This window comes from Dipodomys spectabilis, unplaced genomic scaffold (genome assembly GCF_019054845.1).
Source record: "Dipodomys spectabilis isolate Male_0828 unplaced genomic scaffold, ASM1905484v1 ptg000002l, whole genome shotgun sequence".
In the NCBI taxonomy this organism is placed as follows: Eukaryota; Metazoa; Chordata; class Mammalia; order Rodentia; family Heteromyidae; genus Dipodomys; species Dipodomys spectabilis.
The window spans coordinates 27,244,954-27,272,732 of record NW_024870679.1 but is presented as its reverse complement, the minus strand read 5'-3'; the positions used below and the strand labels follow the sequence as shown (position 1 = coordinate 27,272,732).

General features: G+C 41.4%; 1 protein-coding gene across 1 annotated transcript in view; it reads left to right on the top strand.

Moving 5' to 3' along the window:
* The window catches only part of Gipc2 (GIPC PDZ domain containing family member 2), a 77,052-nt gene that overhangs the window by 11,734 nt on the left and 37,539 nt on the right, over positions 1-27,779 (top strand). The window contains exon 2 of the mRNA XM_042678197.1: positions 21,809-21,994. Coding sequence (XP_042534131.1) covers positions 21,809-21,994 — 186 coding nt within the window. The remainder of the gene's footprint in view (positions 1-21,808; positions 21,995-27,779) is intronic.

Here is a 27,779-nt window from a genome sequence, read left to right as displayed (position 1 = left end):
CCAGTTTGCAGGGGCTGTGATAGGTATTCTAAAACTTCTTGAATGACATAAAGTTAAACCACAGAAATTCCATGGCCTGGCTGATCCATGAAACTATACATAGTTCTCTATGGCTTTCCTGAATTGTTATTTCCTTTATCTGTAAATCTTTTCTCTGTTCTTTTCCTACTTACTTGTGTGAATATTGCAGGACCCAAAGGTCAGTAGCCTTCTCTTTGCCTTGGGACTTGGTTTCATGCCTCTCCTTTTTGGTTCTGCAATGCTTGTCAGACTGAATGGTTATTAATTTATTGTCTTTTTTTGCGACAAGATTGACAGCTGCTCTGGGTAGGAACCAGGAGTTTATATGCAGTAAAGCTTTTAATTTTAATTTTTAACTTTTTATTATGGAAATTTTATGTGCAAAACCATAAGAATACTGTAGTGTTGTTGACTACAGCTTCAACTGCTTTCAACATTTTCTATTTCATCTTCCATTGAAGAAGTTTTTATGATTAAATATCCCACAAGCAGAAAAAACATATAAACCAAATATACCATTTAATGGATAACATTCTTGTGGGTCTCTCTGTATGTGTCTGTGTGCTGGAACTGGGATTAGAACTCAAGGCCTTGTCCTATTGCGTGGCTTTTTCTGCTTATGACTGGGTCTTTATCACTTGAGTCATATATTCACTTCTAACTTTTTGCTAGTTAATTTTAGAGTTAATTAAGAGTCTCAGATTTGTCTGTCTGGGTTTATCAGATGTGTCTGCTTGGGCTGGTTTCAAACTTAGATTCTCAAATCTGGGTAGTTAGGAATTTAAGTGTAAACCATAGTGATGCGCAGCCTAGGATTCAGTTTTTAAAAAGGAGGTACATGTATTACATTTCTTAAAAATTATTTTGATTACTGACTTTGTGCTAGCCAGTGGTCCAGATCTCATAAAATACATGTGAGCAAAATGGACAAACCTCCCACTAGCAGGGAACTTCTCTGTCAGGAAGCATCAATCAGTAGAGCTTAGTGATTAGAAATGCTATTTGTTACTGTTTTTTATTCTGTCCTTCCTTGGTAAAGTAGGGTGGATGACAACATTCATTATAAAGATTATTGGGAGGGGAACATGATCGTTAGATTAGTACCTGGCACATAGTAGGTACTTATGAAGTCTTGGTGATAACTCTAGACCCAAAAGTGTCTTATTGTATTTTAACTTTTTTTTTTTTTTTTTTTGCCAGTTATGGGGCCTGAACTCTGGGCCTGGGTGCTGTCCCTCAGCTCTTCAGCTCAAGGCTAGCACTCTACCACTTGAGCCACAGCTCCACTTCTGGCTTTTTCTGCTTATGTGGTGCTGAGGAATCGAACCCAGGGCCTCATGCATGCAAGGCAAGCACTCTACTACTGAGCCACCTTCCCAGCCCTGTATTTTAACTTTTTAAGTTGTTTGCTACTAAATAAACCAACTATGTCTTAATCTTTTTAACTTTTGTGAACAGCTTTATTGACATATGATTCACGTATCATACAATTTACTGTTTTTTGTTTTGCCAGTCCTAGGGCTGGAACTCAGGGCCTGGGTACTGTCCCTGAGCTTCATTTGCTCAAGACTAGCACTCTACTACTTGAGCCACAGAGCTACTTCTGGCATTTTCTGTTTATGTGGTACTGAGGATCGAACCTAGGGCTTCTTGAATGCTAGGCAAGCACTCTACCACTGGGCCACATTTCCAGCCCCATACAATTTACCTTTTGAAGTGTACAGTCCAGTGGCTTTTGGTGTGGTTACAGGATTGTAAACATCACCACAGTCAATTTTAGAGCATTTTCATCATCCAAGGGGAAACCCCTCCCACCCCACCCCCTCCACTATAACCAGCCTCTTTACATCTGTCCTGTCTTTCCCACAATCTTCCTGCAATCTGAGGCTCAGCTAGTCATTTATCTACTTTTTGTCTGTCTGGGCCTCCCATGTCACTTTTAGGTACTTTTCTGAAGGAATCTAGTCATCTGAGTGCTCACTAGGTGTCTAGCATTCTGATGTGAGCTGAAATAGGACGGTAGAAACGACATGCCCCTTTCTCCAGGTGAGTTTGACTCAAAGGCAAGCAACTTGGCAAACTGGTGCAAGCTTTTCTAAAATGTGTCTCAAGGCACTGATCTCTTGAAATGTTACAGAAAAATACCTTCAGTTGTTGAGTAACTTTGAAAAATATATCATAAATATAATAGCAATGAAGGCTCTGAGAAGTCCTTTAAATGTAAAAAAAAAAAAAAGAAACTAAGAATCTTGATCAAATGCACAAGGATTCCTAGTGACAATAAAGACTCCAGACGCCCTTAATATGTAAAAAAAAAATAAATAAATAAAACCAGGAATCTTGGTGTTTATCATTTCCTACACTCATTTGACTATGAAACTCTCATTTTAACCCCTGTATAACACTCCTTGGACCAGTCTTCCAATAAATATACTTTAAAAAGATATAGTTTTAAATGCTATTCATCCATTGTTTTATTCTTTGATAAAATGGTTCTTTATGACAAATACTAATATTCTAGTTAGTTAAGGCTTACTTTTTTTTTTTTTTTATCATTCTGAAGAACTCTAACAGGTAGTTCCTTTTCCTTTCTTCCTTCTTTCCTCTCTTCCTTCCTCTCTTTCTCCCTTTCTTTGTCTCTCTTTCCCTCCCTACTTCCATCCCTTTTTTCCTTCCTTCCTTCCTTCTTTCCTTCCTTCCTTCCTTCCTTCCTTCCTTCCTTCCTTCCTTCCTGCCTGCCTGCCTGCCTGCCTGCCTGCCTGCCTGCCTGCCTTCCTTCCTTCCTTCCTTCCTTCCTTCCTTCCTTCCTTCCTTCCTTCCTTCCTTCCTTCCTCCCTCCCTCCCTCCCTCCCTCCCTTCCTTCCTTCCTTCCTTTCCTGTACTGTCCTTACTGTCCTTTCCTTTCCTTTTTTCAGGACCTTGTGTTTGCCAGGTAGGCACACTGCCACTTGAGTCATACCCCCAGCCCAGTTTCCATTTTATGCTTGTCCTTGGCTGATCTTTTGGCTCTTCTGCTCACTTCACTGGCCAATTTTGGCTAAGTATTTTATTTATTATATTTTAGTTTCTTCATATATAATATGGAACAAGTAGACTAGACAAGTATTTCTGAAAGAAGTTTAATCACAGAATTGCCTGGTTGCCTTTTAAAGAACCAAAATTTCTGGGCTTTACCCGTTTATATTTGGATTAGAGCCTGAAGACTTTAAAAAGTTTCCCTGACTGCCACAGGAACTAGATAAAATGAAGTTCCAAGGTCCTTCTCAGCCTTAATGCTCCTCTATAGCTTATGCATTCAACTAAAATGCTCCATTGTCATCTTTATGTTGATAGTATTGATGGATTTATGAAGGTTATAAACGATTGTGCTTTGCAAGTGATTAGACCATTGGAATCCTTGAGATGACAGAGACCCTGAATAATTTAAACTGTCAGTAAGAGAGAGATAACTTCTTTCTTGTTAGAGAAGTTTGGGATGGAGGGCTTCATATTGAAGTCTTGATCCTGCTTGGGGCCAGGGATCAAGTGATAAGGCATCTGCCTTTCAACTCTGAGGCCCTGAGTTCAAACCCTAGTACTGTTAACAAACAAATTAGCAATTACCCTTCGAACTGAAGTGCTAATACATCTTTCCATCTTTTGGAGGTTTTGAATTCTAAGAAAAAAATTTTCTTTGTTGGTTTTGGGGCTTGAACTTGGGACCTGGGTATTGTCCCTGAGCTCCTTTTGCTCAAAGCTAGCACTCTACTGCTTTGTGCCACAGCACCACTTCCAGTTTTCTGGTTGTTAATTGGAGATAAAACTCTATGGTCTTTCCTGCTGGGGCTGCCTTTGAACAGCGATCCTCAAATCTCAGCCTCCTGAATAGCTAGGGTTATAGTTGTGTACCACCTGTGCCCGGGGAAGAAATAATTTTGGAAAATAGAATCCCGTGCATACAATTCAGGAAGACATAGTAATATAAACTTGAAGATGTTTTAGAATCCAAGGCATATTTTCTGCTTTTTTGATATTGGATGCAATGCTTGGAATATGGCATGGTGTTACCACAAAAACAACCACCATGTTTTTTTTTTGTTTTTGTTTTTGTTTTTTTTGTTTTATTTTTTGGTCAGTTGTGGGGCTTGAACTCTGGGCCTGAAAGCTGTCAAGGCTAGTGCTCTACCACTTGATCCACAGCGCCACTTCCAGTTTTCTGGTGGTTTATTGGAGATAAGAGTCCCACGGACTTTTCCTGCCCAGGCTGGCTTTGAACTGCAATTCTCAGATCTCAGCCTCCTGAGTGGCTAGTGTTAGGTTTTTAAAAAGAGGTAGCTGAGTAAGAACATCACCACACACGTGGTATTCAGGTAAGGGGTAGGTTTATTCATCGTTCCAGCTGGCACCAGGCCATCTTGGTCCTCCACGCGGTGGGGAAAGGCCTGGGAAAGAGAGCTGGGAAAAGAGAGGAGAAACCGGGTGCTGGTGGCTCACGCCTGTAATCCTAGCTACTCAGGAGGCTGAGATCTGAGGATCGAGGTTCAAAGCCAGCCCGGGCAGGAGAGACCGTGAGACTCCTATCTCCAATAACCACCAGAAATCCGGAAGTGGCACTGTGGCTCAAGTGGTAGAGCGCTAGCCTTGAGCTGAAGAGCTGAGGGACAGCGCCCAGGCCCAGAGTTCAAGCCCCACGACCGACAAAAAAAAAAAAAAGGAGAGTTGGGAAAGAGAAGAGAAGAAAAGAGCAGAGAGAGAGAAGAGAGAGAGAGAGAGAGAGGACGTCTGGGCCTAGGCTAGGCCTTATCCAGGGTATGGGAGGAGAAAGGTGTGGCCACATCAAATTCAGGTGTGATCTCAGCAGATGCAGATGTGACCTCTTCCAGGTGTCCCAGTTGCCTAGGTAATGCAGGTACTGGGTGGAGACTTTGCTGCGAGGAGGGTGGAGTCTGCTAGCAATCCAGGAGTGGACCTTACAGCGAGGATTACAGGCATGTATGAGCTACTGGTGCTCAGCACCACACAAGCTCTTTAATAGTTGCTTCAAAGCTTTTTGGATATAGTTAGGAGATCTGTAACCAGTTTCCTAAAGTCAACACCTAATCTAACTTGTCTCATCTTTGAGTTCCTGTTAGTATTAATTGCAATCTGCCTAACAGATCTTCCTCTATCTGGTGGTTCTCAGCTGGGGTATCTGTAATCTCTGGCCAGGGACCACTAAAGAAAATGATCTGGCTGATTCTAGTTAATTTACTTAGTGCATCAGAAATCATGTTCTAGAAAACAGAAACCTACAGGGGAGCTACACAGAAATGACATTATTTTAATCAAAAAACAATGTATGTACAAGATAAAAATTTACATAGTGTGGATCATATAAAACCACAGTTCCCTCATCCTTTTCTCCAGAAGCATCAGCTGTGGCCTGTCCTTGACTGCCCTTCCTGAAAATTCCCTTATGATTTTCTATGTCTGTGTGCCAATGTGTTATATGATTTTTTAACCCAGTTAGGAGCATAATGTTCAACTGTTCTGTGCATGTTGGCAATGGCAGAAGAGTGGATCAAGAAAAAAGACACGATGTGGAAATGGCAGTTGCTGGTAGCCTTGTAGTACTCTGAGGGCCCGCAGAGTGTTCTTGGTGCTACTGTATCTTTAATGGTGATGAGGCAAATTTTAATAATTTCTGAGAAGTCTTTGTATCTCTGGAGAGGGTTTCTTGTACCACTGTTTGCTTCCCTGTGTCTCATGAGGAAAACCCCCATTAACTGGGGGTATACTGATCATTCAAAGAGAAGTGACTGGTTAGCAAATACTTTGGCAACATGTTTCCTGAAAGAGTCCAAATGAAGAAGAAGCCAGGAAGATGGATGGCTTGATCACTACTCTGCATTCACATAGAAGAAGCAGGCATTCATTACCAGTCTTAGAAACTCTAGTTGTGCTGTTTGAGTTGTGGCCAGAGTCTGAGGTTAGGGAGTTGAGGCTTGGATATGAGTGAAAGGCAGGAAGGAACTTTAGATCTTGTCAGTAATGGAATGTTTGTTTTTAAAAACACATCTGACCCTCTGTTAGTGGCTTTACAGAGTTAAGAACTCAAGCGTTCAGAAAGCATGTTTGCTGTGCATGAAAATCTCCCTGGAGATAAATCAAAGCACAGGGAGAGAGTCTGTTCCAACTTTTTTGTTTGGTTGTTTTATGGCTAACATCCAGGATCTACAGCTCAGTCTATAAAAGTCACAAGTTCCTCAATTACAGTGTTAAACGTGGCCTCGAGGGCTATACAATAGCAAAGTGGGGAATGGCTACTCTGTTTCCATGCTGGGCACACCATGTTATTGCAGTAGTAGTTGTGAGTGGTGTCCACAAAATGTCCTTTGCCATCCAGGGCCAGAACCTTAATTCAGCCTCCTGTAGCTTCTCACATTGGATAGCTGCCTAACAATAAGGCTCATGACCCTCCCTCGTCACTTTTCCTGTGCCTTCTGTGTTCTGGTACTCCCTTCCTAGCTTGATTTCTCTCACTCTGTAAAAGTGAGGGGGGGAGGAAAGGAAGTGCATCTTTTTTTATTTTTATTTTTGTCGGTCGTGGGGCTTGCACTCTGGACCTGGGCGCTGTCCCTGCGCTCTTCAGCTCAAGGCTAGCGCTCTACAACTTGAGCCACAGTGCCACTTCCAGTTTTCTAGTGGTTTATTGGAGATAAGAGTCTCATGGACTTTCCTGCCCGGGCTGGCTTTGAACTGCAATTCTCAGATCTCAGCCTCCTGAGTAGCTAGGATTACAGGCGTGAGCCACCGGTGCTCGGCTGATTTGTAACCTTTATATTCCTGATTCCTTTCTAATACCAACTAGACACCACATTTACTACACTGAAATAAAAATTTAAATATTACCCATGTATTCATATTATTTAAAACATAATACATTAATTTACCTTAGTATTAGAAACAGATATGAGTTTCAATATATAAATATTTAAACTACCTGCTTGTAGTGAAAAATTTTAGATTAAAAATAGTAAAAATAGGATAACATTCAATCGAATCAGCATTGTTGTCTCTTTTACTTTTGTTTACTCATTTATTTATTTTGTTGCTTATGGTGCTTGAATTCAAGAGCCTGGGCACTGTCCCTGAGCTCTTTGTTGCTCGAGGCTAATGCTCTACCCCTTTTAGCCACAGCTCTACTTCCAGCTTTCTGTTGGTTAATTGGAGGTAAGAGTATCACAGACTTTCATGCCCAGGTTGGAACTGCGAGCCTCAGATATCAGCCTCCTGACAAGTTAGGATGACAAGTTTGAGCTACCAGTACCCAGCTCTTTTCATTATATGTGGCCTCTTTTGTTTTCAGTACTGGGGTTGAACTCAGGACCTCACACTGGCTAGGCAGGCACTTTACTACTGAGGCATGCTTCCAGCACTTTTACTTCACAGGGATAGATACTATTTGTAAATATTTATAGAAACATTTTAACATAGCAACAAAAATAGGACCAGATAGATATAGTGCTTTATGTTAAAAAGTCAAGATTCATTATACTCACAAATTGACATACTGAATTGAGACCTCTTTGTACAACTATTTAAAGATAATAAAATAAGTGTTCTCTCATATGTGGAAGCTAGAGCTAAAATAAACTGGATATGATAACTTATACAGAACTCTATACATTTACACACAAACAGACTAAAGAAGGATACTGTTGTTGTTGTTTCTTTTTTAAAAAAATATTCTTTGGGGCAAAAGAGGGAAATGGAGGGAAGAAGGGTGAACTAATAATGCACTCATGGTATTCAATATACAGTATGGAAAATGAACTATGCAACTTGTGGCAAGGGGAAATGGGGAAAGTGAACGAAGGGATGACATTGCCCAAGAATTGTACTCATTACCTGACATGGAATTGTACCCCCCCTGAAGATTCCTTAATAATAATAATAAAATTATATTTTAAAAAGTTAAAAAATCAAATAAAATAAACAGCATTTGTTGTTGTCAGTCACAAATGTCATCAACTCAAGTTTCTCAAATGATGAGTAACCCTTGATAAGTTTCTTCCTAAAACAGATGCAGTTTTTCCTTTATTTTCATGGTAATTGCAGGCCATAAAAATTCAGAACAAATAATACTTTACCCTAGCTGTGCGCAGGTGGCTCACACCTGTAATCCTAGCTATTCTGGAGACTGAGATTTGAGGATCATGGGTCAAAACCCCAGGCAGGAAAGTCCCTGAGACTCTTATCTCCAGTAAAACTACCACCACCGCCCACTCCCCCCCCCCCCCATCTCCAACAAAAGCAACAAGAAGAAAACAAAAGAAAGACATGAGAAAGAAAGCTGGAAGTGGAGTTGTGACTAAGCTTAGAGCACTGGCCTTGAGCAAAAGAAGCTCAGGGACAGTGCCCAGCCCCTGACTTCAAGCCCAAGGGCCAGCAAGAAAAAAAATGACCTATATCACAGAATTAGGATTTAGGCTTAAGTAATGGTAATGTTCCCTGTCCTCCCAGCAGCAGTGTGTGGTAGAACATTTGAAAATCATGTGGACTGCAGGACAGTTCTTCCCTGGGCTTGGCTTTCACACATTGTAATTTGTTCAATATCTCTGACTTCCTCCCTCTTTTCCCCTAATGTGACACCCACAGAAACCCTCACAACAATTCCATCTGTTTCCTTAGAGGTTAGCATCACCCCAACACAGCTGCCTTCACAACCACACCTCTCTACTCTAGATGAAGTAACTGCTCTACCTGATGAAGACAGGAGAGAAAGAGACCTCTTATTGGTTTTCCTTTAATTTTTATGATCGATTTTACAGGACATTGTTTTTTTCAGTGCTAAAATTAAACACAGTGCCTTGTGCATGCTAGACAAGCCCTCTACCGCTGAGATACATCTTAGCTCTTGTAGGCTTGTCATATGTGGGATAGAGTGTGGGGTTAAATTTCTGGTGTTTTAAGCTGGTGTCACATTTCAAAGTGTCCTCTGTTCCTGTAACTTTGGGCAGGTTTGCAGGGAGATTCAGTGGATGGGGACACAGGGTGGATGACAGAACCACACAGGGAATAAGGTCACAGGGGAAGGGTCACACAGGGCAGAGTGGCATATTCTGGGTTTGATTCTGGAGGTGTCATCTTCTGGCTTCATTTCTGTCACTGCTAAATGTACAAATAATATATTCCTTCTAGGACTGTTATAAAAATATTAAATGAAACAGCATACTAGGTGTCTGGGGCAGTGGTTCAACAAATATAGTCTTTTTTTTTTTTTTGGTCAGTCTTGGGGCCTGAACTCTGGGCCTGGGCGCCATCCCTCAGCTCTTCAGCTCAAGGCTAGCACTCTACCATTTAAGCCACAGCACCACTTCTGTTTTTTTCTGCTTACGTGGTGCTGAGGAATCGAACCCAGGGCCTTATGCATGCAAGGCAAGCACTCTACCACTGAGCCAACTTCCCAGCTCCTAAATACTAGTCTTGTATACACAAATTGACACATTAAATTGAAACCCTTTGTATAACTATTTGAAGGTAATTAAAACATAAGAGATCCTGGATGATGCTTATTTTTGTAAATTTTCCTTATAATTAAAAAATTCTAGGCTGGGAATGTAGCTTAATGGTAGAGTGCTTGCCTAGCTTGCATGAAGCCCTGAGTTTGATTCCCTAATACCACATACACACACAAAAAAAAGAGCTGGAAGTGGCACTGTGGCTCAAGTGGTAGAGTGTTAGCCTTGAGCAAAAGAAGCCCAGGGACAGTGCCCAGGTCCCGGTTCAAGCCCCAGGACGGGCAAAAAAAATTCTAGACCAGTACAATTTTTAAAAAAATGTCAGTCCTGGAGCTTAAACATAGGGCCTGGCACTGTCCCTGAGATTCTTTTTCTCAAGGCTAGCCACAGAGCCACTTCTGACTAATATAATTTTTATTATTACATAGTATTCTTAAATTCAGAAACTAAAGAAGACAGATTTAACATAAAAACTACATTTATACCCATGGTCCTCTGATTAAACTACCTTGGTGTGCAATTCTCTGTTACAGTAACTAATCTGGGTTCTTCTGGTGATGGCTTCAACAAAATTTAGTATAAACAAGAACCTCAGTTTAAACTTGAGAAATAGATATCGGTTTTGTGCATTTGTCCATGTTTATTCTCTCAAGCCCCGCATAACTCTTTTAAAAAATTATTGTTATTATAAAGGCAGTCTACAGAGGGGGTTCCAATTACACGAGTCAGGTAAAGAGTACATTTCTTTCTGGACAGTGTCACCCTTCTCTTGCGCTCTCTCGTTTTCTCCTCCCATTCTATCCAAGTAAGTTGTATAGTTCATTTTCAACAGTGTCTAGTGAGTACCACTGCTGCATTTGTTCACGCTTTGTTCCTCCATTCCAAAATTATTCTTTAGTAATATATCAGTTTTCACTATATTTCTAGGCATAGAGGACTTTTGACAGACTTTGTCTCAGCATTTGCTGGGTGTGATGGTACATGCTTCTAATCCCAGCTATTTGGAAGGTGGAGACAATAGGACTGTGTTGTTGTTGTTGGTCATGGGGCTTGAACTCTGGGCCTGGGCACTGTCCCTGAGTTCTTCAGCTCAAGGCTAGTGCTCTACTACATTGAGCCATAGTGCCACTTCCTGTTTTCTGGTGGTTAATTGGAAATAAGTCTCACGGACTTTCCTGTCCGGGCTGGCTTTGAACCGCAGTCCTCACATCTCAGCCTCCTGAGTAGCTAGGGATTGCAGGCTTGAGCCATCGGTACCTGATAGGACTGTGTTTGATGTCAGTCTCAGCAAAGCTAATAGTGTGTGTCTATTTTAGAAACAGATGGGCAGGCTGGGTGCCCATGACTCATGCCTACAGTCTTAGCTACTCACTCAGGTGGCTGAGATCTGAGGATTGTTTGAAACTAGTCTGGGCAGGAAAATCCATGAGACGCTTATCTCCAATTAACCAGCAAAAGTTGGAAGTAAGGCTGTGGTTAGAGTACCAGCCTTGAGTGAAAAAGCTAAGGGACAATGCCCAGATCTCACTTTAAGCCCAGTACTATCAAATATCAACAACAACAACAACGAAACAACACAACAAAAACAAAAAAAAAAAAATAAAAGGGCGGAGAACATAGCTCAAGTGATGTAGCAATGGTTCAACTTCTCACATTGCAAAACCAAAACCAAAACTACCCCCCAAATAATCAACTAAGCAAACATATGGAACACAAAAATTTGTTTTAGCATATCATTCTAGTATTTAACTTTCTCTCCCCCCAGTGAACATTGGAGCATCTCTTCTCACAGTCACTAAGTCTCTAGAATCTTGGCAATTGTGCTGAAGTCATTGGACACTCATATTTTTTCTCATAAAGTTCGAGATTTGGGAAACTGGGGGAAGTTACTTCAATGCCTTTCTCAACATCCTAATCACAGGATTTTCATCTTGTATAAATGCAAGCATGCCTGTTTGAGTCACCTTATTAGGAAGTGACGCATAAATAGATGAACACATAATTTATATTCCAACATAAACATAGACTTTATATTCCAGACACTTCAGAGAATGGAAGGGGTGTGGTATTTATAATCACTCTGTGTCAAGATGTAAGTTGGGATTTAAAGTTCTCCTCACTTATCACCAAGTTCTCTTGTAAAAGTGAAAGGAAGAAAGAGATGGGATGAGGATGTGTGTGATACACTGACCAGTGAAGGACAGCAGGCCTCTCTCTAAGCCTGTTTTTGGGCAATCAGGAGGTTTCACATCATAGGGATTTGCGGATGATGGTGTGTGGGGAGAGTGTGTGCTCATAAAAATAGAAGCAGGTAGTGAGGGCACAGTGTCACTACTAAGCCTAGAGCCAGGGGACTGGAACTGTTTGTCCTGGTTCTGGCTTGGTGGGTGACACATTCCTGTGAGTTGTGGATGGAACTCTGCAGTACCTTGCCAGCCTCTTTGGGAAGCGTTCTGACCTAGGCTTGGCTCTCTTCCCCCCTCTTCTAAGTGCTCTGCCAACCCCAATAGAGGACTCTCATGGCTAGAGGAGCAAGCAGAGGGCAGGAAGTAGCTGCTTGGTGAGAACGGGGAGGAGGGAGCTAATAAGAAACAATACCCAGTTAAGGAGAGAGCCTTTCATGTAGGCCTGGGTCTGTGACAGAATTATAGTTCTGGAAACTTGTTTTCACCTTTTCCCATGCTCTACTTCCATGGCTTTTATCCCCAGGGTAAGAGAAGTGTCAATATGGAGCAAACTCAAGCCTCGAAGAATTATCACACACAGCTCAGAGTAAGGGTTTGTGTGTTTAGTCCATCAGCATTTCTTTTTGTATTTTATTTTATTTTATTTTTTTGGGTCCGGTCATGGGGCCTGAACTCTGGGCCTGGGCGCTGTCACTCAGCTCTTCAGCTCAAGGCTAGCGCTCTACCACAATTGAGCCACAGCGCCACTTCTGGCTTTTTTTCTTTTTGCTTATGTGGTGTTGGGGAATTGAACCCAGGGCCTCAGGCATGCAAGGCAAGCGCTCTACCACTGAGCCACCTTCCCAGCCCTCTTTTTGTATTTTAAAATTGTATTTTTATTATCTTTAGGTAGTTGTACAAATAGGTTACACTCAACATGTCAGTTTATGAGTACTATGCATCTTGATCAATGTCATCCCTTTCATCATTCCTCCCATCCTCCCAACCCCACCCATGTTTTCAATTCCACCAGCATTTTCTTTTCTTTTGGTACTGGCCCTGGCTTGGATTCAGGGCTTAGGTGCTATCCCTGATCTGTTTTGCTCAAGGCTAATGTTCTACCACTTGAGCCACAGGTCCACATGTGGCTTGTGGTAGTTAATTGGAGATGAGTCTCTTGGACACCTGCCTAGGGTTGGCTTCAAACCTCCATCCTCAGATCTCAGCCTCCTGGGTAGCTAGGATTACAGGTATGAGCCACCAGTGTCCAGCTAGAGCCTTACAAAGTGCTCATCTTTCTGTCAGAATTTCTGTGCTACAGAAGAATAAGAAGTAGGCCATCTTCCTACATCACTCTATCTTGAACTTCTCAATGGCTCACCTTGCCTGCATTCTTGTTTTCCAAGACTCTTTTTATTTTATTTTTTGTCAGTCATGGGGCTTGAACTCTGGGCCTGGGCTCTGTCCCTCAGCTCTTCAGTTTAAGGTGAGCATTTTACCACTTGAGCCACAGCGCTACTTCTGGTTTTCTGGTGGTTTATTGGAGATAAGAGTCTCATGGACTTTCCTGCCCAGGCTGGCTTTGAACCACCATCCTCAGATCTCAGCCTCCTGAGTAGCTAGGATGACAGGTGTGAGCCATCAGTGTCTGGTATGACTCATGTTTTTAACCATCACATGCTCTTTTTTTTTATTTTTTTATTTTTTTGGGTCCAGTCGTGGGGCCTGAGCTCTGGGACTGGGCGCTGTCCCTCAGCTCTTCAGCTCAAGGCTAGCACTCTACCACTTGAGCCACAGCGCCACTTCCGGCTTTTTTCTTTTTTCTTATGTGGTGCTGAGGAATCGAACCTAGGGCCTCAGGCATGCAAGGCATGTGCTCTACCACAGAGCCACTTCCCAGCCCGGCCATCACATGCTCTTTAGACAAGACATTCTAAGTTTTGTGCATCAGTCAATGGCATTGATTGTTTACAAACTGCTTGTAAATCTGACAAGCTTAGTCCACAAATCTCTTTACTAATAATGATAATCTATAATATTTATAATGTTTCATAAACTATTCTCCTGTTCCAGTGGATAAATGTCTGCCCTTCCAGTCTCTCCTTGTATGTTTAGGATTTCTCCTACTGTTAGTGTCAAATAGGAAGAGGCTTTAAAGAAGATAAGTGGTTCAGAAAGCTGGAAAATTTGACACAGCATCTGACAAGGCAGGAGAGCAATGATTTATGATGTCTTTTAAATTGCCAGCTAACCTTGTAGTATTATTGGCTAGCAAATCTCAGATGTCTAACTCTGAATGCCCAAATATTAAGGAAGAGGATGATATATGGAGCCAAAAACATCTGATTTATCTTGTTAGTTAGTGGCTGGGGCATGCGCACCAAGGCAAGACTAAAACCTTTTCTTCATCATCTTCATTGTCGTGCTGCCGCCTCCTCCTCCGTCTCCTCCGCCTTCTTCGTCTCCTCTGTCTTCCTCCCCCCCCCCCCCCCCCCCCCCGTCCCCCGTCTCCTCCCCCTCCCCCTCCCCTCCCCTCCCCCCTCCCCCTCCTCCTCCTCCCCCTCCCCCTTCCCCTCCTCCTCCTTCTCCTCCCCCCCTCCCCCTCCTCCTCCTTCTCCTCCCCCCCCCCCCCCCCCAGTACTGGGGTTTGAACTCACAGCCTGAGTCCTGCCCTTTAGCTTTTTCACTCAAGGCTGACACTATCACTTGAATCGTAAGTTCCATTTCCAGCTTCTTGCTCGTTAGTTGAAATAAGACTCTTACAGACTTTTCTGCCCAGACTGGCTTTGACCCAAGATCCACAGATCTCAGCCTCCTGAGAAACTATGCAATGTTGACTTTCAGGGACATATAGTTGGTCCCCGTCTCCAGAAAAAGTTCTTTTGGTTATTCTGGGAAGTTTGACCATATCTTTCCTTTTAGTGGGGATAGAATTCTTTTGTCGTATTATTTTAGTCATTCAAAACACTGGAGAAAAAAAGTAGTTGTACCAGAGAAGAAAAGAGTACAAAGAATGATTCACCTTTTATTTAAGGCTTACCAATGCTGACCTAGGGTGACCAATTTAGAAGTGAATCATTTATAGAAAGTTCTACTCAGTTCGACCAAGGCTTTGTACAATATCCGCATGAAAGTCTAAATAGAGCATACAGTATCATATTTCCAAATATCTGTTGTAATGCCAATTTTAGATCTTTTTCAACTGTGAATCTTGTTTCTAGGTGACTATGGCTGTTGGCAAGGTAGAGGCAAGGCACTACATGAATGTGTAAAATGATGTGTATTTAAAAACCCATCTCAGGGACTTAGTACATGTATCATAGTGGAAATTAAGAAGCATGAGATTTTAAATGATTGTTTATAACACAAAGAAATGTCTGTAACTACTCAGCTTTAAAATTATTTATTAGAAAGATATATATATATATATATATTTTTTTTTTTTTTTGGTTGGTCATGGATCTTGAACTCAGGGCATGGGTACTGTCCTTGATCTCTTTTGCTTATGACTAGCACTCTATCACATTGAGCCACAGCACCACTTCTGGTCTTTGAGTGTTTAATTGGAGCTAAGAGTCTCATGGGGAATATTCTGTCTGGGCTGCCTTTGAACTGTGATCCTCATATCAAAGCCTCCCGAATAGCTAGGATTACAGATGTGAGCCACCAGTGCCCAATGGGGAATATCTATCTATCTATCTATCTAATCTGCATATATGTGACTATCCATTGATCCTTAACATTTATTCAGCTTAAAGAATAGGGCATTATTGCTATTGTGAGATTTGTATAATCATCAAATATGTTTGACTTTTAGTGTCCACCTATAAATAGCTCCTTTTTGCCACCTTTCTCAGTCCTTTTAGAAAGTGGGTGATTTATGAAATAAACATACTTTTTGTGGCTCCATACAGAGTATAAAACTGCATTGTCTCCTTCTTGTGGGAGTTCTAAATTCAAAACTGAGTTCATTTGTTAAAATTTAAAAATTATCTTTAAGAAGTTGTAAAGTGGTTTCAATTCAGGGGTCAATTTATGAGTATAGTGCATTTTCATCAATGTCACTTTGATGTAGTTACATTAAAGCGATAGTATCATGAATTAGAAATAACCTCAGAGTCTAAATTCTGGTTATGTTCGTGTCATTAACTCTGTGACCTTAGCCAAATCACATAATGGGGTCTGAGCTGATTTTCTCATCTGCACAAGGTGCAGTAATACTTTACTTACATTTAAGCCCAACTCACATGATTTGGTGAATCGTTAGGCAGTGGCTAGTAATGTAGATGGCCATATGAAGATGGTAGATGTCAGAGAAGCATTGTAGGGAAAAGATTGGAGTCAGTCAACCAGAGCAGGACTCCTAGTTAGCCTGAGTAAGTGCTACTTATCCACACACACCATTTTTTTCTTGCTAAGCCATTGTTTTCTGAGCTGTAAAAAATAGGCAGGGCTGAGGATATAGCTCAGGGGTAGAGTATTGGCTAGCATGCTTAAGACCCTGGACTCAATCCTCACCACAAAGAAAGAAAGGAAGAAAGGAAAGTAAGGTACATAGGTTGATATCTCTTCTTCTAAATCCTTAGAAGTGTGTTGGATTCCAGTGGGTTTTGTTTCTTTAAATTTTGGAGTATGTACATATGCATCATGAAGTGTCTAGAGCCTAGGACCTAAGTCTTAGCAAGAAATGAATTTCTGTTTTATGTTTACCATGTACACATAACCACAAGACAATTGTATATAATATCCTTAAATAATTTTGTTCAGGAAACAAGCTTGCACGTTATGGAATATTCCACTTGTGCCATTATGATGATAAATAATATTTTGGAGCTTTTAGAACATTTTAAATCCAAGTTTTCAGATTATAGTGGTTCAACCCATAGCGGTAGCTTTTACCTGAAATTGTCGTAAGGATTAAATGAGGTAATGTGCAAAGTAGCTGGAGCACAGGGTCAACTTTCCTTCTGATTTTCTTGATATTTTTGCACACCTTCATCTTCGCTTTCCCAGTATGTTAGTGGATGTGGGAGCCACATCCAAACCCTACAACCCAGATCAATGTACAGTGACATCCCTCTGTGAACAGAGTGGAAAAATAGTTGTGAGTTACAAAAACTTCTTGATCCAATGTATTTACCAAATATTCTGGGGGAGATTGTATAGCATAAGATGTTCTGAGGGTTATGTCTTTTTGTTTTTGGTACTAGAGCTTGAACTCATGGCCCTTAGCTTTTTCTTTTTCTTTTCTCTTTTTTGGTCCGGGCGTGGGACCTGAACTCTGGGCCTGGGCGCTGTCCCTCAGCTCTTCAGCTCAAGGCTAGCACTCTACCACTTGAGCCACAGCGCCACTTCCGGCTTTTTTCTTTTTGCTTATGTGATGATGAAGAATCGAACCCAGGGCCTCATTCATGCAAGGCAAGCGCTCTACCACTGAGCCACCTTCCCAGCCTGCCCTTATCTTTTTTTAGCAAGGTGGTCCCTCTACCACTTGAGCGGTAGCTCCACTTCTAGCTTTTTGCTGGTTCATTGAAGATAAGAGTCTCATGGAGGGGCTGGGAAGGTGGCTCAGTGGTAGAGCGCTTGCCTTGCATGCCTGAGGCCCTGGGTTCGATTCCCCAGCACCACATAAGCAAAAAGAAAAAAGCCGGAAGTGACACTGTGGCTCAAGTGGTAGAGTGCTAGCCTTGAGCTGAAGAGCTGAGGGACAGTGCCCAGGCCCAGAGTTCAGGCCCCACGACCGGACCCAAAAAAAAAAAAAAAAGAGTCTCATGGAATTTTCCTGTCTGGAGTGGTTTTGAACTGAGATCCTCAGATCTTAGCCTCCTGAGTAGCTAGGATTTCATGTGTGAATCACTGATATTCAGTAGTGTTGAGTTTTTGAAAGAATGCCCCCACTCCCATTCCAGGTTTGATTTCTGAGCTGGAGTGCTTGCAAGGAAGGTGCTCTACTACATAAGCCACAAATCTAGTCTCCCTCTTTGAAAGACAGTCTTGCTGTGTAGTCTTGGCTGGCCTTGAAATTTCCTTTTACTGTATCCTCTCAGAAACTGGGATTATAGGCATGTACCACCATGCCCACCTTTCTTTTTGCAAGGATTTTGAGTCAGGTAATTCTATCTCTGTGTCTTGGCTTAGGCCTGATCTCTTTTGTTTAAGCACTCAGGCCAAGGGGGGTAAACTTTTTCCCTCAGTAATTATTTTGTTCTTAGATTCAGGGTGTTTTAATTCCTGCTATTTCAAGGGCAATTATCTAGATGGAAGTAAAATAAAGTTTTTTTTTTCCCTTTGAGGAAAAAGTCTTTGAAACTAGGACAACAAAAAAAGCCCAGATAAAACCTAGTCATTAACAACAAAAACATAATCCAAGTGGTTTTCTTATGTGTAATAACTCCTGATGAAAGTTAGGGTTAGTTAATTACTAAGTTAATTATTAAGCATATTCTTTAAAAAATTTTTCTGTGACATTGGCTGATGTTTCTACAATGCTTATTTAAGACAAAGTGTACAAAGTAAGCAAGGTTCTTGGGAAGATGGTAACAAGAGTGTAGTCCTATAAAAATATTTAGTAATAGTGTTACTTTACCTAAGCATACTTGCTTAATAGGTAAGTGTCCCAGTTGCTTGCATTTCAAATCACATCCACGAATGATGCAATTCTGGCTGCGCAAACCCATAATTATTTTTCAGGTATATTTTTGGGAAATGTAGAATCATTGGCCAGCTTAATTCCTTCTTAAGGAAAACATTACAGAAAAGAAAGTCAGAACTGGATTTCCCGGGGTTTTTAAAATTTTGATGTGATCTACAGCGGCTCATACCTGTAATCCTAACCATTCAAGAGGCTGAGATCTGTGCTAGGAATATGGCTTAGTGGTAGAATTCTTGCTGAACATGCATGAAGCCCTGAGTTTTATCCCTCAGTACTACATAAACAGAAAAGGCTAGAAGTGGCACTGTGGCTCAAGTGGTAGAGTACTAGCCTTGAGCAAAAGAAGCTCAGGGACAGTGCCTAGGCCCTAAGAAATTCAAGCCCCAGGACTGGCAAAAAAGCTTTTTTTATATTGTTGTGGCTAGATATAAATCTCTAAGCTAACTATTCCTTTGAAAGCCTCCTTTCCTTCTCAAGCCATATCAGAGAGTACAAGTAGCCCTACCCTGAGTTCCAAGAAGATGAAGCTTGGTTAGGTTTAAATCACTAAATATCTCATTCCTGATCCAATTTAAGCCAGGGAAAATGCAAGAAAGAGTCAGCTGGGGCTTCTGGGCAAAGAAGCTTTTGGAGTGACATGCCTCCACCCCTTCCTTTCTCTGTCTTACCCAAAAAGTCTACTCTTCCTTACAAACACAACTCTCAGATATTTAGACCTTCCAGTGAATCAGCAAAAAGCTGAAAGTAGAGCTGTGGCTCAAGTGGTAAAGTGGCAGCTTGAGCAGAAAAAACTCAGGGATAAAGCTCAGGCTTTGAGTTCAAGCTCCACAATCAGGGCGCACGCGCGCACACACACACACACACACACACACACACACACACACACACATTCTCTCTCTTTCTCTCTCTCTCTCACACACACACATGAATATCTGTGAGGATATATTTGAATTTGAACTTCTAGGCCTTTATGACACACTGAGAGATAAATTCGTTGATAGCTGTGTGTTATTACTGAGTGCTGGGTACATATTCTTTTTTTTTTTGTCGGTTGTGGGGCCTGAACTCTGGGTCTGGGCGTCATCCCTGAGCTCTTCAGCTCAAGGTTAGTGCTCTACCACTTGAGACACAGTGCCACTTCCAGCTTTTTCTGCTTATGTGGTGCTGAGGAATCGAACCCAGGGCCTCATGCATGCAAGGCAAGCATTCTTACCACTGAGCCACCTTCCCAGCCCCTATATATATTTATTTTATTTTATTTTTTATTTTTATTTTATTTTATTTTTTGGGGGTCTGGTCGTGGGCCCTGAACTCTGGGCCTGGGCGCTGTCCCTCAGCTCTTCAGCTCAAGGCTAGCGCTCTACCACTTGAGCCACATCGCCACTTCTGGCTTTTTTCTTTTTGCTTATGTGGTGCTGAGGAATCAAACCCAGGGCCTCAGGCATGCAAGGCAAGCGCTCTACCTGAGCCAACTTCCCAGCCCTGGGTACATATTCTTAAGGGAAGAACTGATCTCACATCCTAGAACTTTGGTTCCCCGCTGCCCTGCTGCAGAGGCCTTTAGTCCCACTCTCAGGAGCCATCACATATCCACGTTTCCATTGTCACTCTCCAAGGAGGGTTCTTCCTGCCTTGCCTTCCAGTGTCTGCTGTCTGGAACAGTGTTAGTCTGCAGGGGAGGAAGCATGATGGGAGGAGAGCTCTACCTGCAGGAAATGTAGGGTTTGCTTTGCACGGTAGCCGGTGATTAGAAAGGAAAGAAAGGGAGGAAGCAGCTTGGTGGCTGGAGGCTTAGATTGTGCCAGATTTCATTTGGGGAGACTTTCCTCCTATTCTGTTATACAATCACCATGTTTTAATCTTTTATTTCCTATTTAACTCTGAAGTTGCTTAATGGTAGTGGTGTTTGAATATAGTATGAATATGATTGAAAAAAACAAAGAGAAAACTATGTTTTTTCTTCTACTCATTGTGATTTTGAAAATGGAAGTTAGAAAAGTTGCTTTCTTTGTATATTTCTATTCCCTCTATCCATCCATAATGGACTAATTTTACAATTAGAAATAGAAGCCATTCATGGCTTAACTGTCTTTTTATTCCCTAGAAGGGATAGTTTTCTCATTAGGATATTTGCAAAAGTTACAAACAACAAAGCATATTATGTTTTACCAGTGCCAGGAACAGGAGAATTAAATGAAGACAGATTAAAAACCGGGATGAGAAGAGGAAGGGTTGGGGCTTCCCCTGTGGGCATTCATTGCTCAGAACCCAGTGGGCTTTTTCCCTTGCTTCCTCCCTAGCTTCTTTCACATCTCTGGGTTTTGGCTTGAGCTCTCAGGACCACCCTGAGCCTTAAACTGTATTGTAAAGAAAGTTGTATTATATAAAGCTCTCTTCTAGTTCAGGCATGCTTTAACATGGCCCAGAAAACCATTTGATAAGTAGTCATCACACACTCATTTTGAGTTTCATGAGGATTTTGGATGTTCTGGTGGAGAGATGGAGATTGAGGGCTTCTGGGAAGGAGGAGGGAAGGTGCTGTGATTTAGGTGTGGTCTGAATGTCTCACCAAATTCCATTGTAATTAAAGTCTTGGTCCCCAGGCTGGCACTATTGGGAGGTGAGGACGTAGTGGAAGATGTTTAGGTCATTGGGGCAGGTACTTGAAAGGGACTGTGGGATCCCAGTCTTTCTCTGACTTCTTGTTTGGTCATATAAGCTCCTCACCCCTACAAGTTCACAGCAGTGTACTGTAACCAGTTGTCCTCATTAAAAGTCAAACAAATGGGGCCATTGATGTTGGACTCTGAACCTCTGCAAAAAAGAGCCAAGTAAGCCATCTTAATCTTTGTGTCTTTGGTGCCTCAGGTATCTTATTGAAGTAACAGCCTAGCTGATGAATATAGAAGGGCTAGCAATATCTGTGCTCAACATTGTTATGGAAAACAGAGTCAAAATTCCATTTGGCCATCTGGACATCAAATAGGCATGTTAATATTTTCTTCTTTGGTTTGACATGTAAGACATTTTTTTTGACAATACTGGAGTTTGAACACAAGGCTTAGTGTTTCATGGGCAAGAGCTCTTCTGCTTGAGCTCTGCCTCCAACCATTTTTCTCTGGTTATTTTTGAGATCAGATGCAAGGTTGGATCTGGGCCTATTTACATTTCCTGTTGTAGCTGAATAACAAGCACACCACACCACACGGCTTTTTCTGTTGAGATAAAAGTCTCGAAAACTTTTCTGCCTGGGCTGGCCTTGAACCTTGATCCTTGCACTGTCAACTTCCCATAGAGCTGACAGGTGAGTGTCACCTGTGCCTACCTGTTGTTTGAGATGAGGTTCTTACAAAGGTTTTCCCCCTATGTTGGCTTGGAGACACAATCTTTCTGATCACTTGATTTTTTTTTTTTTTTAAAGGATGGGTTTGACAAATGAGGATATTTCTCTGATAAAACTGACCTAAAACATTTCTTTTCATTTTCAGATCCTATATTGTACTTTAAACACACCTAAAATTGACATGAAAAGACTCCTAGGAGGGCAATTAGGTCTTGAAGATTTCATATTTGCCCATGTGAAGGGATTAAAAAAAGAAGTGAACGTCTATAAATCTGAGGATTCACTTGGACTCACCATTACTGATAATGGTGTTGGCTATGCTTTTATCAAGGTAAGTTAAAAAAGAAAACAACATCGTGCCCTAATTGAGGATAACATTTAGGAAAATTGATCACATCAGAGTAAATTAAAAATGAACTAGATGAGATGATCCATCCCTGTAATTCCTGGACTTGAGAAGTAGAGGCAGAAGGATCACAAGTTCGAGGTTGGCCTGGGCTGTTACACAGTGAGACTATGTCCCAGTTCGAGGTTGGCCTGGGCTGTTACACAGTGAGACTATGTCCCAGTTCTAGGTTGGCCTGGGCTGTTACATAGTGAGACTATGTCCCAGCAAAGAATAGACCAAAAAAAAAAAAAGAAAAAGAAAAAGAAAAAGAAGATCTTCAGTGTGAAAGCTGGATCAGCCCAGCCTTGATGTATAAATTGGTAATGTTTAACTTCAAGAAAATGGTCATCCAGGTAAGCTGGATCATCTCAGGAGGGTGAGATTTGAGAATCCCAGTTCAAAGCCAGCCCGAGTAGGAAAGTGGATAATCCCTTCACTTAGTCACCAAAAAGCCAGAAATAGAGTTGTTGCTGAAGTAGTAGAAGGATAGTCTTGAGCAAAAATGATAAGGAACAGCACCCAGTCCCTGAGTTCAAGCCACAGTACTGGCATAACAGCAACAATCAAAATAAAAGTCAGAAGAACAAAAAGAAAGGATAGGGAGAAAGAGAAGAAAGGAAAAAAGTGACCAAAAGGCATCATTTTTTCTTGACCCTTTCTTTGAATTTCTTTCTTTAGCAAAGGAAAATGTGGCTACAGCTCTGGCACAAGGTCACTTCTTGCTGATCTCCAGTGACTTGTTGTGACTTCTTTTTTAAAAAAAATAATTTTTATGTATTTATTTATTTTTGAGAGGGATTTATTTGTTTGTTTGTTTTGTCAGTCATGGGGCTTGAACTCTGGGTCTGGGCGCTGTCCCTGAGCTCTTCAGCTCAAGACTAGCCCTCTACAACTTGAGCCAAAGCACCACTTTTGGTTTTCTGGTGGTTTATTGGAAATTAGAGTCTCACAGACTTTCCTGCCTGGGCTGACTTTGACCTAGGATGCTCAGATGTCAGCCTCCTGAGTAGCTAGGATTACAGGCGTGAGCCACTAGTGCTTAGCTTTTATTTATTTTTTAAATTTTATTTTATTCTAAAGATGCTGTACAGAGGGGTTTCAGTTACATGAGTAAGGTAATGAGTACATTTCTTGTCTAACATTGTTACCACCTCCTTTATTTTTTTTTCCTACTATCCCTTCCCTCCCCCATTTTGAATGTTATTATCTGTAAATAGTTGTACAAAGGAGTTGCCATTCAAGATTTATTTTGTTACTTCTAACTGCACAGATTTTTGCCAACCTATTTAATTCTTTAAAAATGTTATTTAAAATGATCTAAACAATATAGTTGTTTTATTTAGATATAAAGAGTAATATGGAGCTGCAAGGGCAAGAGAAAAATGTTTGACATGGTCTAGAAATTATAACTAAAGAGAGAGAAAAATAGACATCTCTTTAAAAGTAATTCTACTGTAGTGAGTACAGCTGTCCCTCACTGACTGGTGGAATTGCTTCCAAGTCCCCCTGGCATGCTGAAATCTATAGATGCTCAAGTATTTAATATAAACATCATAGCATGGCCATATAATCTATGCACTTTGTCCTGTATACTTTAAATCTTCTTCTGTAGATTACTTGTGTTATGGAGATGTGAAAAATGTCCATGTATGTTCAGAAAAGATGCAACATTTCACATTTCTTTTTGGTTTGGTACCTTACTCTGCTGCCCAGGCTAAGAACTCCCTTGTTCAAGTAATCCCTAGGGCTGACTAGAGTAATAGTAACAGCTGTCTTATGTTGAATGCTTACTGTAGAGTAGGCACTTTGCATGCATTTTCTCATTTAATTCTACAACTTTTCTATTTTGTTGGCACTATATCTTTTCTCTTTATTTGCTTTGATGTTGCAGTGTAACACATTTTGATGTACAGTTTAGTGAGTGTTTATGCATTAACACCTGTGTAGCTGCCACAGGATCCATGGAAATTTCATTTCTGTCACTCTGAAGGCTTGGCCACCAACACCTCCTGTCCCCACATGATTTGGACCTCTCCCACCATTGGCTTGTTTTAGAAGTATACATAAACACACATTATGTCCTCTGATGCTTCTGATTTATTTTTAACATAAATGTCCCTGGACTTTGTCTGTGGTAGGTCATTTTAGGAATTTCTGTTTTACAGATGTAAAAATAGAATCAGGAAGATTCAATCACTTGCCCCAAATTATATAGCTGGATAAATTCATGATATGAATCTAAGAAATCTGACTGCAGAGCCAGTGTTCCTAAGTGCACTGAGCTCAGAATCAGTGGTGGCTTCAGGCAACACAGTATGCTGTATGCCTGTTTTATCTAAACCCTGATTTGCTGACACACTGTCATCACTGAAGCAATATTCCTAGGGAAGTTATCTTGACTGTAAATGGTACTCTGGTTTACCCCTAGAAATAGCAGCTATTTTTAGCTCTGCAAAAGATATGACTGTGCTTCTGGTTGAGCATATGAGCCAATGGAAAATGTGTGAGTTGAGAAAGTCATGTGGGCTAATCCCAGGGAAGCTCAGGACATGAGATACATCGGCAGTGCCTTTTGAATGTCAGCTGAGGAGGCTTGGGAAGGTTTGCAAACATGTGTGGAGTTTTTAGATGTTGACCTGTGATGTTTAGAGATTGTGTTTCTACATTTTAAAATATGCTCTGTTAGACATGTGCCTGCCTCAGAGAACTCATCACCAGCTGTGGGAAAACAGAGTACCTTGGTAGCAAAAGAGAAAGGGCCAATGTAGAGGTTACTTTATTCTATTTTATTTTAATTTTTGTATTGTTATTATAAAGGTGATGTGCAGAGGGATTATAGTTCTATAAGCAGGTAATGAGTAGCTTTCTTTTTGGACACTGTCACCTCCTTCCCTTACATTTTCTATTTTTTCGTTAAGGTCATGTTAAAAGAGGGATTCATATTATACTGTGGTCATTGTTGATAATATTTTAGAGAATATATTGTTTATATATATTTAAAATATGTTCCATATGGCAGTGAAAATACATGATTTGAAAAGAGGAGCAAGCTGCTTCTAGGTCTACTTTGCTCTACTTCTTTTTTTTGTTGGTTGTGGGTCTTGAACTCTGGGCTTGGGCACCATCCCTCAGCTCTTCAGCTCAAGGCGGGTGCTCTACTGCTTGAGCTACAGCAACACTTCTGGTTTTCTAGTGGTTTATTCGAGATGAGTCTCATGGACTTTCCTGCTCCGGCTGGCTTTGAACCATGATCCTCAGATCTCAGCTTCCTGAGTAGCTAGGATTACAGGCATGAGCCACCAGCGCCTGGCTGCTCTACCTCTTGATATAAGTCTGTATTTAAAAGCTCATCTAACTTGGACCATTTTGTTTTTAGAGATGGGTATTTTCCTTTGTCTCATGTTTGGAAGAAATGCTTGATTTGAAAGCATTACATTACTGTTCTAAGAAGCAGCATAGGAGAGAGATGCTGCTGAGTTTAATTTTTTTCCTTTTCCTTTTTCTTTTTTTTTTTGGGGGGGGGAGGGGTGCTGGTACTGTGGATTGAACTCAGAGCTTGAGAACTGCCCCTTAGGTTTTTTTGCTCAAGGCTACTGCCGGACCACTTGAGCCACAGCTCCACTTCTGGCCTTTTGTTGGCTAGAGTTAAGAATTTCACAGACTTTCATGCCTCAGCTGGCTTTGAACTGCAATTCTCACATCTCAGCCTCCTGAGTAGTTAAAATTACAAGCATGAGCCACTGGCACCTAGCCAAATTGTTTTACTACTTGAAATGATCCTATATTTAAGAAAGATTACATATAGAAAGATTGCAGTAATAATATACAAAGTCATCATTTACCTAAATGTCCAATTGTTACCATTTGTTACATTTGCCTTACATTCTTAATCTCATACACATTTATGTATATATGTTATATTGCTTTCATCCTTTATATTTGTGAGTATAATTAGTAATGATATGATGTTCTCTTGCATCTAACTATAGTACAATGGCAGAGTTCAGACAATCTAACATTGATACTTTGAAACTAACCTGTAGTCTAGATTGCAATTCTATCATTTATCTTAGCTAATAGTGTTCATACTTCCTCCTCATTACAGGTCTGATCTAGGATCCTACTTTTCATTTACTTGGCCTGTCTTTTTAATCTTATTAAATCTAGAATAAGTCAGCCTTTTCCAGGGCATCTCTTGATCTGGGATTTTCTGAAGTGTCCTCATGTTGAGAGGCAGGTATGCATTCTGGGAGGGAGATACAAGGGCCATGCTCTGGCCTCTGTTTACCACATCAGAAGGGACATGACATTGACCTGTCTTGTTATTTGTGATGATAATTGTCGTCACTTGTCTAAGGAACTCTGGGCCTGTGCATTGTCCCTGAGCTCTTCAGCTCAAGGCAAGTACTCTTCCACTTGAGCTACAGCACCACTTCTGGTTTTCTGGTGGTTTATTAAAGAATCTCAAGGATGTTGCTGCCAGAGCTGGCTTTGAACTGTGATCCTCAGATCTCAGCTTCCTTAGTAGTTAGGATTATAGGGGTAAACCAGCAGCACCTGGCTTCCACTGGTCTTTTTTTTTTTTTTGTCGGCCGTGGGGCTTGAACTCTGGGCCTGGGCGCTGTCCCTCAGCTCTTCAGCTCAAGGTGAGTGCTCTACCACTTGAGCTACAGCGCCACTTCCGGTTTTCTGGTGGTTTATTGGAGATAGGAGTCTCATGGTCTCTCCTGCCCGGGCTGGCTTTGAACCGCGATCCTCAGATCTCAGCCTCCTGAGTAGCTAGGATTACAGGCGTGAGCCACCAGCGCCCGGCTATCCACCAGTCTTTTTTACTTCAAAGTTATTATGTTTTCTTCTTTCTTTAATATGTAATTGTGGGAAGATACTTTAAGATCATGAAAACCCTTATTTCGGGGCTAGGAAGGTGGCTCAGTAGTAGAGCACTTGCCTTGCATGCGTGAGGCCCTGGGTTCGATACCTCAGCACCACATAAGCAGAAAAATCCGGAAGTGGCGCTATGGCTCAAGTGGTAGAGCACTAGCCTTGAGCTGAAGAGCTGAGGGATAGCGCCCAGGCCCAGAGTTTAGGCCCCATGACTGGCAAAAAAAGAAAAAGAAAAAGAAAAAGAAAAAGAAAACCCTTATTCCCTTATACTCCACTGAGCTGGTGATATCTACAGGTCTCTCTTGCCTGAATCAATTTTTCTTATAAGGGTTGCAAAATGATGACTTTTCTAATAGCTTCTTTTCTTTCCCTTTCTTTCTTTCTTTCTTCTTTTCTTTCTTTCTTCCTTCCCTCCTTCCTTCCTTCCTTCCTTTCTTTCTTTTTTCTCTTTCTTTCTTTCCTCCTTTCCTTCCTTCCTTCCTTCCTTCCTTCCTTCCTTCCTTCCTTCCTTCCTTCCTTCCTTCCTTCCTTCCTTCTCTCTTCCTTTCTCTCTTTCTCTCTCTCATCTCTTTCTTTCTTTTTGGTAGTACAAAGCTTTGAACTCAAGGCCTGATATTCTACCACTTGAGCCACACACACTCAGTTCGGTACCTTAACAATAAATATTCCCCAAGGCAGTGAATGAGAGTGGCCTGAGAATATTAGTTTGTTACTGTGAGCAGGGTTGAGGACAGGGTTGGAAGACTCAAGGGTGCAGGTCTCAAAATGGCCACATGTGGCTGCAGGGCCACCTGGAGTCTGTGCCTAGAATTTGGGGACTGGAAGGATGCCACCCTGGAGTAGT